The sequence below is a fragment of the Chironomus tepperi genome, unplaced genomic scaffold, assembly GCF_022539635.2.
Source record: "Chironomus tepperi strain 1889 unplaced genomic scaffold, CSIRO-AGI_Ctep_v1 contig_464, whole genome shotgun sequence".
Lineage (NCBI taxonomy): Eukaryota > Metazoa > Arthropoda > Insecta > Diptera > Chironomidae > Chironomus > Chironomus tepperi.
The window spans coordinates 87,906-99,051 of NW_027226586.1; the positions used below are offsets into that span (position 1 = coordinate 87,906).

An 11,146-nucleotide genomic window follows, 5' to 3' on the forward strand; every position below is an offset into this window, starting at 1 on the left:
ACATCAATTGACTACATTGGAATATCTGGAACTGATGCTAAAACATTCAATGGACATTTAAATCAATTAAATTCACACACTTTTGACAAATTAAATGTTAAAGGAAGTGATGCAATGGAAGAGATTGCTAACAATTAGTGGAATTGGCACCTTTGAGTGACTACATTTGGATATTTGGAGATGAATTCATGCTGAATAAAGAAGAATTTTTTAAAATTAAATTTTAGCATTTTTAGTGCATTTTTCTAAAGTGAGCATTTTGTCCGTCTGTCTTGTCCGTCTTGTCTTGTCCGTCTTGTCTTGTCCGTCTTGTCTTGTCCGTCTTGTCTTGTCCGTCTTGTCTTGTCCGTCTTGTCTTGTCCGTCTTCTGTCTTGTCCGTCTTCTGTCTTGTCCGTCTTCTGTCTTGTCCGTCTTCTGTCTTGTCCGTCTTCTGTCTTGTCCGTCTTCTGTCTTGTCCGTCTTGTCCGTCTTCTGTCTTGTCCGTCTTCTGTGTTGTCCGTCTTCTGTCTTGTCCGTCTTCTGTCTTGTCCGTCTTCTGTCTTGTCCGTCTTCTGTCTTGTCCGTCTTCTGTCTTGTCCGTCTTCTGTCTTGTCCGTCTTCTGTCTTGTCCGTCTTCTGTGTTGTCCGTCTTCTGTCTTGTCCGTCTTCTGTCTTGTCCGTCTTCTGTCTTGTCCGTCTTCTGTCTTGTCCGTCTTCCGTCTTGTCCGTCTTGTCTTGGTCTTGTCTTGTCCGTCTGTCTCTTGTCCGTCCTTGTCCGTCTGATGGTGTCCGTCATGTCCGACTTATCCGTCATGTGTCCGTCTTGTCCGTCTCTTGTCCGTCTTGTCTGTCAGTATGTTGATGGTGAGCAGGAGGGGTCGACATTCAGTTACGTCTCAAAATAACCAAAAATTGCCAACATTTCAGCTCTCCAACTCACAAAATTTTTCTATTTTGCTCAACCCCGCTGATCTCAAAATCGTAAAATACAACAAAAAATCCGCTCACAGAAACATTTTACTTGGTTTTTCCACATTTCAACTCGCTTATTTTCAACATTGAGTGACGTTAATTTTAGAAAGGAAAAGATTATGAGAAATACACAATCGAATCAGGCAGGAAAAACGCAGATGTTTGTGTTCATTCACTTTGACATGAGAGATGAACTGAAAAAAAAATAGTAAATTAAAATAAAGAGGAAAATATTGAAGAAAAAACAGAAGCAATTCATTTGAAATCGATTGTTGTTCCTTGTTTTTAATTTATTGAACGCAGAAAATGAGGAAAATTGAGGTTTGCTGAGAAAAAAAAGAAGGTCTGTAGGATGATTTTGTCAGAATTTCTGTGAAGGCACCTGAACCTCTATTTTGAAGGCACCTGAACCTTAAAGCTCTATTGTGAAGGCACCTGAACCTTAGAGACTCTAGTGTGAAGGCACCTGAACCTTAGAGCTCTATTGTGAAGACACCTGAACCTTAGAGCTCTATTGTGAAGGCACCTGAATCTTAGAGACTCTAGTGTGAAGGCACCTGAACCTTAGAGACTCTAGTGTGAAGGCACCTGAACCTTAGAGACTCTAGTGTGAAGGCACCTGAACCTTAGAGACTCTATTGTGAAGACACCTGAACCTTAAAGCTCCATTGTGAAGACACCTGAACTTAAGATCTCAATTGTAAAGACACCTGAACCTCAAACTCTAGTGTAAAGGCACCTGAATCTCAAAGACCTTCATAAATAGTCAAACATATTGCCAATATTCATCTAATTCCTTAAAAATCAACCAGAAACAAAGCTTTATTGACAGATTCAGACCAAATCAAATGAAAAATGACTCAAACGGCAATTAATTTAACCCAAAAAATACCAAAGGCATATCCCATCATGAAGATTACACAAAGAGATCCATAAAAAAAATCACGACTCACAAAGAACTGGGGTAATTGATTTGACACCAAAAATGCGGTTACGTACGGACATTTAATTACGAGCGAACGAACAGAACAAATGAAAATCATCGCCATTTAATGTGAAAATTTTCATTCTCGCTTTTAATTAGCATTCGAGTCTTCTTTACGTTCAATCGTATGGCGAGCATTTGGCGATTTTTTTTTCTTCTGTTTACAAACTAACGTTACGTGCATGTGCGGGGGTGGAAAACTGATGTTTTTTTCTTTGCTTCTCGGAAAATTTGTTTATGAAGATATTAAGACTGAAGGAAGTCGTGTTGTGAGATGATGTTGGATAATTTTTTGAGATGATATATCGAGATTATGAGGATTGGAAAATTTATAGTATAATTAAGGAACATTTAAATTAAGAAAATGTGTAAAAAAGACACGTGTGGAGATAGACACATGAAGAAGTTAAGATTTCTTAAATGTGAAGGCACCTGAATCTCAAAAATTCTAGTGTGAAGGCACTTGAATCTCAAAAATAAATGTGAAGGCACCTGAATTTCAAAACTCTAGTGTGAAGGCACCTGAATTTTAAAACTCTAGTGTGAAGACACCTGAATTTTGGAAATTCCAGTGTAGGGCACCTGAATGTTGAAAATTCCAGTGTGAAGGCACCAGAATGTCAAAAACTCTAGTGTGAAGGCACCTGAATGTTGAAAATTCAGTGTGAGGGCACCTGAATGTTGAAAATTCCAGTGTGAAGGCATGAATGTTGAAAATTCCAGTGTGAGGGCACCCATGTTGAAAATTCAAGTGTGAAGGCACCTGAATGTTGAAAATTCCAGTGTGAAGGCACCTGAATGTCAAAAACTCTAGTGTGAAGGCACCTGAACCTCATAAATTCTAGTGTGAACGCACCTGAATCTCAAAATTCTAGTGTGAAGACACCTGAATCTCAAAATTCTAGTGTGAAGACACCTGCTGTTTAATTCCAGTGTGAGGGCACCTGAACGTTGAAAATTCCAGTGTGAAGGCACCTGAATGTTTTTTTCTAGTGTGAAGGCACCTGAACGTTGAAAATTCCAGTGTGAGGGCACCTGAATGTTGAAAATTCCAGTGTGAAGGCACCTGAATGTTGAAAATTCCAGTGTGAGGGACCTGAATGTTGAAAATTCGTGTTGTGAGATGATGTTGAAAATATGAGAAGGCACCTGAGATGTCATATACTCTAGATTATGAGGCATTGGAAAATTTATAGTATAATTAAGGAACATTTAAATTAAGAAAATGTGTAAAAAGACACGTGTGTGAAGGCACCTGAAATGTTGAAATTTCCAATGTGAAGGCACCTGAATTGGAATATTCTAGTGTGAAGGCACCTGAATTGGAATACTCAAGTGTGAAGGCACCTGAATTGGAATACTCAAGTGTGAAGGCACCTGAATGTTTAAAACTCTAGTGTGAAGACACCTGAATTTTAAAACTCTAGTGTGAAGGCACCTGAATGTTGGAAATTTCAATGTGAAGACACCTGAATCTCAAAAACTCTAGTGTGAAGGCACCTGAATGTTGAAAATTCCAGTGCGAAGGCACCTGAATGATGAAAATTCCAGTGTGAAAGCACCTGAATATCAAAAACTCTAGTGTGAAGGCATCTGAACCTCAAAAAATTCCAGTGTGAAGGCACCTGAATCTCAAAAACTCTAGTGTGAATGCGCCTGAATTTTATAAAACAATAAAAAATCTCAAATTTTATTTAATTTTAAAAATCTTTTATTAGTTAATTAAATTCGTTCATTTCAATTTACACAACAGTCAAAATGCTTTACATTTGCACTTAATATAATTAAAATTAATAAAGGTCCCATCATCACGTCACATTTTACGTGGGACAAAATCAGAAAACACAAAAAATTAAGTTTACATCCATAAAACATGACAATCTTGATCCTTATAAACATTAAAATACTTTAAATTTGTACATTTATTTCTAACATAATCCATAGCTGATTGGTCAATTTTGGACCTTGAGACAATCTTTAGTGACTTTAGTGACGTCATATAGTCAATGATAATCTTGAGAACCTTACACTTCCTCGTCCACATGTCTTTACACTCGACAAACATCAATTCCTCAATTTGTGGATTTCTTGCAAATACTTCCGACTTAATTGACGGGTAATAGAGAAATTTCATTGATTTTACGGACGGAAGTGATGGAAAGTCATCAAGTGGAACGTCCTCAATCTCAATTTTCTCAAGATATTTGCAGTTCCTCAACAAACTCCACTTGACCAAGTCATCATCTTGATCCATCCATGAATTTAGCAGCCGAACTTCCTTCAAATTTGGAAAACTTTTCAGCAAGTTCATCCTTACATGCTCAATTTCCAGCTGCTCAACAGTGTCCACAATCATTTTAGACGAGAATCTCATGTCAATTCCAATTGACAGCTTTTTAAGCACTTTACATTCAGTCACGTATGATGAAAAGTCAAAATCTTGTAGCATGTCTGCTTGTAGATCCTCCAATGTGTCTTTATGGAGATTCATAAAGTCATTAAAGAATTGAACACTTGATATATTGCCATATGGAATGAGCTGATTGCTCTTTAAATGCAATTTTTTGAGACGAAATTTAACGTTGCTGAGTGAATCGTTGGAGAAGAGAACGAGACCGAGGCCGACAATTGAACCTGTATTTTTGGGGAAGAGAAATGAGAAATGTTAGAAATTTTTATCAATTTTTAGGAACAAATTTTGAAATTTTAACAAATTGTCCATCCCTTTGCACTACCCATCCCTTGCTCATTGCCCATCCTCCGACCATCAACGCACACCATCTCTTGTCCATCCACTCACCATCAACAGACTGCCCATCCCTTGCTCATCTCTTGCCCATCCCTTGCCCATCAACCCCTGCCCATGCCCATCTCTTCCATCCCTTGCCCATCCCTTGCCCATCGCTTCATCTCTTGCCCATCTCTTGCCCATCCCTTGCTCATCCTTTGCCCATCCATTGCCTATCCCTTGCTCATCCCTTGCTAATCCCCTGCCAATCCCTTGCCCATCCCTTGCCCATCCCTTGCCCATCCCTTGCCCATCCCTTGCCCATCCTCCCACCATCAACATACTACCCCAACCTCTAAGAGTCTTACTTAATAAGTCAGTGATGGTAAGCACACCATGGTGGTAAACCTCGATCAAAACCCTACACGTTATAAGGTTCACGGCACACTAGTGTGTCTTAGCGCACAGACTGCCCATCACTGTAATAAATCAACGATCCCGAAGACATACTAGTATATTCGTCCCTATCCGTTCCTATCCGTCTTTATTCGTCCCTATCCGTCCCTATCCTTCCGTATCGCTCCCTATCCCTTCCATAACTCTCTCTCTGCTCCTTCTAAGCTATCCCTATCCCATCCCAAACTACACCAAACCTTCACCAAATGGTCACTTGTGACCGAATGTTGCGCATGTTTCCCAGCAACACCTTAGTTTCACACCCCTTTTACCCCAAAGCAAAATATCATCTTAATTTTCAATTTTCAGCAACAAAAATGCAAAAGTCATGTACATGTCTTCTTCCTTCCTTCCTCAAATTTTTTAATCCATCCCCACATAAGACGCACATTAATCCTAAAGTCATTTTCTGCATTATTTATTTATATCCAAGTGGAAGCAGCAGAAAAAAAGTCATGTTATTATATGCGATACACGAGTCTTCGCATGAAGCTTGATCATTAATCTCTTTTTACAGCTGTTTTTTCAAGGTCAGTGATGCTTATAAAGATGAGATTTTTTCTCACTTTTGTGATGTTTTTCTGAGCGTTTGCTTTGATGTTAGGAAAATAGGAAAAAAAAATTGAGGAAATAGGAAGGTTGATGACTTTGGGATGAGATTTGGGGGATTAGATGAAGGTTTTGATGTATTTTAGGATGGGATAGGGACGGATAGAGACGGATAGGGACGGATAGGGACGGATAGGGACGGATAGGGACGGATAGGGACGGATAGAGACGGATAGGGACGGATAGGGACGGATAGGGACGGATAGAGACGGATAGGGACGGATAGGGACGGATAGAGACGGATAGAGACGGATAGAGACGGATAGGGACGGATAGAGACGGATAAGGACGGATAGAGACGAATAGAGACGGATATGGACGGATAGGGACGGATAGGGATCGATAGGGACGGATAGGGACGAATAAAGACGGATAGGGACGAATAAAGATGGATAGGGACGGATAGAGACGGATAGGGACGGATAGAGACGGATAGGGACGGATATGGACGGATAGAGACAGATTGGGACGGATAGGGACGGATAGGAACGGATAGTGACGGATAGGGATCGATAGGGACGGATAGGGACGAATAAAGATGGATAGGGACGGATAGGGATGGATAGGGACAAATAGAGACGGATAGCGACGAATAGGGATGGATTAGGACGGATTGGGACGGATTGGGACAGATAGGAACAAACATTGGAGGATATGGACGAATAGAGACAGTTAGAGGCATATAGGAAAGGATAAGGAAGCAAAGTGATGGTTAGGGAAGATATTAAGAGGTATAAAGAAGGATAATGATGGATAGGGACGGATTGGGATGGACAGAGATGAATAGCTTCAAACTCTCAAAAAACACTCAAAATACTCCCAAAAATTCGAAAAACTCACCCATAAATTCAGCCAGCACAAGCTCCTCCAACTCCACCTGCGATGCAAGGATCTCAACAAGATCCACAAAATATTGTCGATGTGCAAACTCAACACATGTCGTACAAAACGTCCTAACTTGGACATTTTTTAATATTTTAAATATTCTCGGATCGCACTGCTCAACATAAAGTTGAATATTTTTATAATTTGGAATTTTTAACCAATTTGTGACTTCCTGTGTACCATGAAGTCGCTGAATATCACGAAATTTAAGAATTTTAACATTTTCACACAACATTAAAATTTGTCGTATTGAATCAAGCTTAAAATTATGAACACAAAATTCCAATTTTGTTATATCACGTCCAATAAATTTAAGTATACTGTTATGTATAGCTGGATCTATATACTCAATTTTAACATGACTGTATCGTCTCCGTCCAATTCGTCCATAATTTTTACGTTTTTCAAAATTTAATGTCAATTTTCCAGCTAATTTTGTGGATTTATTGACAATTTCGTGAAAATTTCGACAAACTTTTGTGACATTTAACAGCTCGGTTCCGTTTAGGTACTCAAATATTAATTTCCACACTTCCTCGGGTAATTTTGGCAGTTTTATCATCGCGAAAACTTAATTTTCATGAATATTTTGTGGACTAAATGCTTTTAAGTAGGCAGACAACTCACAACTGAATTGTGAATGTGAGAATTGTGAAAATTGTTGGATACGCTGTGAGAGAAAATGATGAAAATTCTCAAAATTTATCTTCGTGATCTTGTTGAACCACTTGAGGATTATTGAGAGACGAACTGTCTGTTGTGATGGAAATTTTGTTTATTTTTTTGATACTTTTTTATTGCTTTTCAAATTTATTGACTTTTTTTAACTGTGGGATTTAACTAGAATCATAAAAATTGAGAATATTTCGGCAGATGATCATATTTAGTCAGGGCTTGAGTCTTCTAAATTTTGATTAGTGACTTACTTTGTTGACCGTAACGATCAATCTTAAGCGATCACGAGGGCGCTCAAAGAACTCATGAATAGATGCTGTCGATAATACACTTGGCATTGAGAATTCGAAACCACTTGCCAATGACAGAGTCAATTTCATACTCAAACCAAGGAATGTCATGGATCACACTTGCTCTGTACGGCCAGCGAATTAAGTAAGTAAATATCAATACTTACTTACTTACTTCAGCTGGTCGTACAAGCATTGTGCTTCATGGTCTTCTTTAGTTGCCGCCTAAAGCTGACTTCTATCTGTCAATTTCCAATACCAACTAAAATACTATCTCTGTCAACAGCTTCTTTCCAAGATTTCTTGAGCTCTTATACCGTCTAAAAAGAAAGTTTTAAGAATTTTATTTACCAGAGCACATTCCAGCACATTGAAAACTGTTCCACTTTGACACGTCTTATGTTACAGGACTTTTGAACGGACTCTAATTTTTTTATATTCCGGACTTTTGGAGTCCTGCAAACTCTGTTATGATATAACTATTGATTGCCTTAAAAATAAAGTGCTAGTCTCAAATTTGGTACGTTAATCCAAAATTCATAGGTCTCAATCCAATCAATTTTAAATTTGTCCTTTTACGGAAGTTAAACTTCTTAAACTGATTAATGTACGAGATCAAGCCATGATTGGTCCTCTAATCAACGTTTGATTAAGGAACGGGTCAGAAATTTTAAGTGTAGCTTGAGAAATAGGAACTAGAGCTACAGGATTGCTTGTCTATTGGAATCATGTCAGAACGAACCCGAAAGTATCACATTATACAAGCAGATCTTGTTTCAACGCACTTTCGAATCTTTTATCTAAGGAATGATCTTTCTTCAACTGTCTTAAATTTAACAGAATTGATGATAATTTTGGCTGAAAAATCTCAATTATTCCTGAAAAAAGTAATCAAAATCAAGACATTCCTATACTTATTCATCAATATTTTTAAACATTCATTTCATGTAATACAGTCGATGGAAAACCTGTGTGCTGCGGCATAATAAAATACAGCTAATAATGTTATGGTTCGCATACCATTATTGTGACTTACCATTAAAGTGTGCTTAGACACAAAAAGAGTTCCGACCCCTTAAGTAGTGACTGAAAAAAACACAAAAAAAATCCAAATTCATTCATATTTAAAAATCAAGATTTTATTTTCATTCATCGGCAACTGTCAGAGCATTTCCTCTTGACTGTCTTTTTAACGTCCGATGAACTCAAAACTTTACATTTCAATCGAGTCTTATCAAACCTTTTCAACTTCTCCATCAAATCATCAGTTACTGTCGATTCAAATGCAAATATCTTCAACTTGCTGTAACTCTGACTGTCCACAAGTGCATCCAAAATTTCATCAGTCATTGGAAATTTACCACGAATTTCAATTTCCTCAAGATATGGCAACGACACAAGAATAAAATTGAGATTATTTTTCCTTAAATATGTCAATTCCGGTGCCTTTTGTCTCGTTAAGCTGCACATTGGCATGAATTGATGTCCCCAGGACGTGACAACAAGCTTCTTGACATTTGGACAGTGACTGGCTAGCTGAACCCATCCAAGGACCTGAACCTCACCGCCCAACTTTGTGACTGTCAATGTTTCAAGATTCTTAAAGTTTAAGTCATGCGGAAGTACAATACCTAATAGTGAGTCTAGGTACAGGATCCGAAGGTTCTTCATCCTTACAGCTACCTCAAATATCCAATTGCTGAACATTAGGTTCGAATTTGATATAATTTTGAGTTCCTCGACACTTTCACAATTTTCAATAATTTTTTGCATCTGTTTCATGCTTAATGCGATCGTCTGCAGCATCATCCTCTTAATTGACCTGTTCATATACATCGGTACCAAATGGGATCGAATCCTACACAAGTCAACCTCAAATTTGATCAAATTCATGGAATTAATTGCAAATGGAATGAAATCGACTGTATTAAATCCAATAATTCTCAGTTCCTGTAGTGTCTCGTGATTTGCCTTGACCAGCTGCAGCAGTGAGTCGGAACTTGTCTCTGACTGACCTTTGAGTAAGACACAAAGTGACGTCAATTTGAGCTTTAATGACTCAACATTGTGAATGTGAGGAACAAAACCCATAAATTTAATTTCACGTAATTTATCACATGCTGTGAGGAAGTTGCTGACATTAAGGTTGACATCATCGCTGTCAGTGTCGATAATTTTGAGGACTTCAATGCTGTGCTGCTTAAAATGTCTCAATAGCCATGTTGCACCTTTTATTCCTAATATTTTGAGCTTTGGTAAGCAAATTTGAGGATTTATGGCATCAATTGTGTCCTGCTGCTCAGGCAGACCAGTTATGAGATTCAAATGTGTCAAATTATGCAGCGGTTCCACAAATGAAAATAAAACTTTTGTATCAAAAAAGACAATTTCGGAAAATTCAGCACTGTTGCTGTAATTTGTCACAAGTTGTGCCAATTTTATATCAAAATCGAGGACTTGATGCTGATTACTTGTCAGGTGTGTGTGGACCATCAAATTTCTGTATGGAATGTCGGCATGTTCAGTCAATAGTGTGTCTATGTTTGATGGACGGATGAAGATCTCAACTTGACTTATGAGTTTTGATGTCCTGGTGACTAGGTTCCTCCATCTGGAATTAAAATTGAGATTTTGGATTAGAATTTATGTAGTTTTGGGGATGTTTGGGTTGCTGAGGATCTGAGGGAGGCTGTGGATCGAGATATCGAGATTGAGACTGAGACTGAGACTGAGACTGAGACTAAGACTGAGACTGAGACTGAGATTGAGACTGTCCAAATTTCAATTTATGTCCAACTCACCTTTTACAGACTTTTAATACACACATCAAGTCATCCTTCCCAAAATACTCGAAAATTTCCAGCAAAACATCACTTGGCAATATATCCATTCTTATTCCCAACAATTCAATCCTTAAATGCTCAACTTATGCTTGATTGTGATGATTCCTTAATGTTTTGTATATATTTTGTGCTAAATTTAGCTTGATTGATCACTAAAAACAGGTATTCTCCCTTAAATACAGCATTATTTCAGGTAAATAACTAAAAACAATCGTAAAATTAGTTTTGAATCTCTTTATTTAATTCCTGTGGTTTCCTCCCTTTGTATAGTTTGTATACACAAAATGATGCGGAATTGTTTGTTATTGTTTTGATTTTGTGGCTTGAACACAAGATGTATTTAGGGATATTTTTGTATTTGAATATATCTGTAACGGAATTTTTGAAATGATATTGAGATTTATGATTTAGAATAGGTAGTAATGTGAGCAGAGTGGAATTTGAGGCAGTGACTGGCAACCTTTTAGAGACCTTAAAAACTGCAATTTCAGGATTAATGTTGACAACAAATTTATTGACAATTTGTTGAACGGAATAAAATTTCCTATGGAGGATATAAATTATAAATTTTGTCTTAATTATAAACAAATTGACACTTACAAACAGTTTAGCCGTCGAGAACTAATGTGACATAAATTAATCTCTAATATTAACACAGATCACGAAAAAATAGTTAAAATATACATAATATAAATTAATCAAACTAAAATCATGGTTTTCAAC

At 37.6% G+C, this 11,146-nt stretch overlaps 3 protein-coding genes across 3 annotated transcripts; all 3 read right to left on the reverse strand.

Annotated features, from left to right (window-relative positions):
- Nucleotides 1–245: 245 nt before the first annotated feature.
- Nucleotides 246–794, reverse strand: LOC139099161 (pre-mRNA-splicing factor 38B-like). Its single transcript, XM_070651553.1, has one exon. It carries the CDS (start codon nt 792–794, stop codon nt 246–248), a length of 549 nt encoding a protein of 182 aa, XP_070507654.1.
- Nucleotides 795–3,635: 2,841 nt separating this feature from the next.
- On the reverse strand, nt 3,636–7,230 carry LOC139099152 (uncharacterized). The gene is made up of 2 exons (XM_070651544.1): nt 6,571–7,230; nt 3,636–4,571 (listed from the first exon to the last, which is right to left on the reverse strand). The coding sequence occupies exons 1-2, from the start codon at nt 7,175–7,177 to the stop codon at nt 3,796–3,798; spliced, it is 1,383 nt and encodes a 460-aa protein (XP_070507645.1). The 5' UTR covers nt 7,178–7,230; the 3' UTR covers nt 3,636–3,795.
- Nucleotides 7,231–8,697: 1,467 nt separating this feature from the next.
- On the reverse strand, nt 8,698–10,703 carry LOC139099151 (uncharacterized). Its single transcript, XM_070651543.1, has 2 exons — nt 10,382–10,703; nt 8,698–10,191 (listed from the first exon to the last, which is right to left on the reverse strand). Exons 1-2 carry the CDS (start codon nt 10,468–10,470, stop codon nt 8,730–8,732), a joined length of 1,551 nt encoding a protein of 516 aa, XP_070507644.1. The 5' UTR covers nt 10,471–10,703; the 3' UTR covers nt 8,698–8,729.
- Nucleotides 10,704–11,146: the final 443 nt, after the last annotated feature.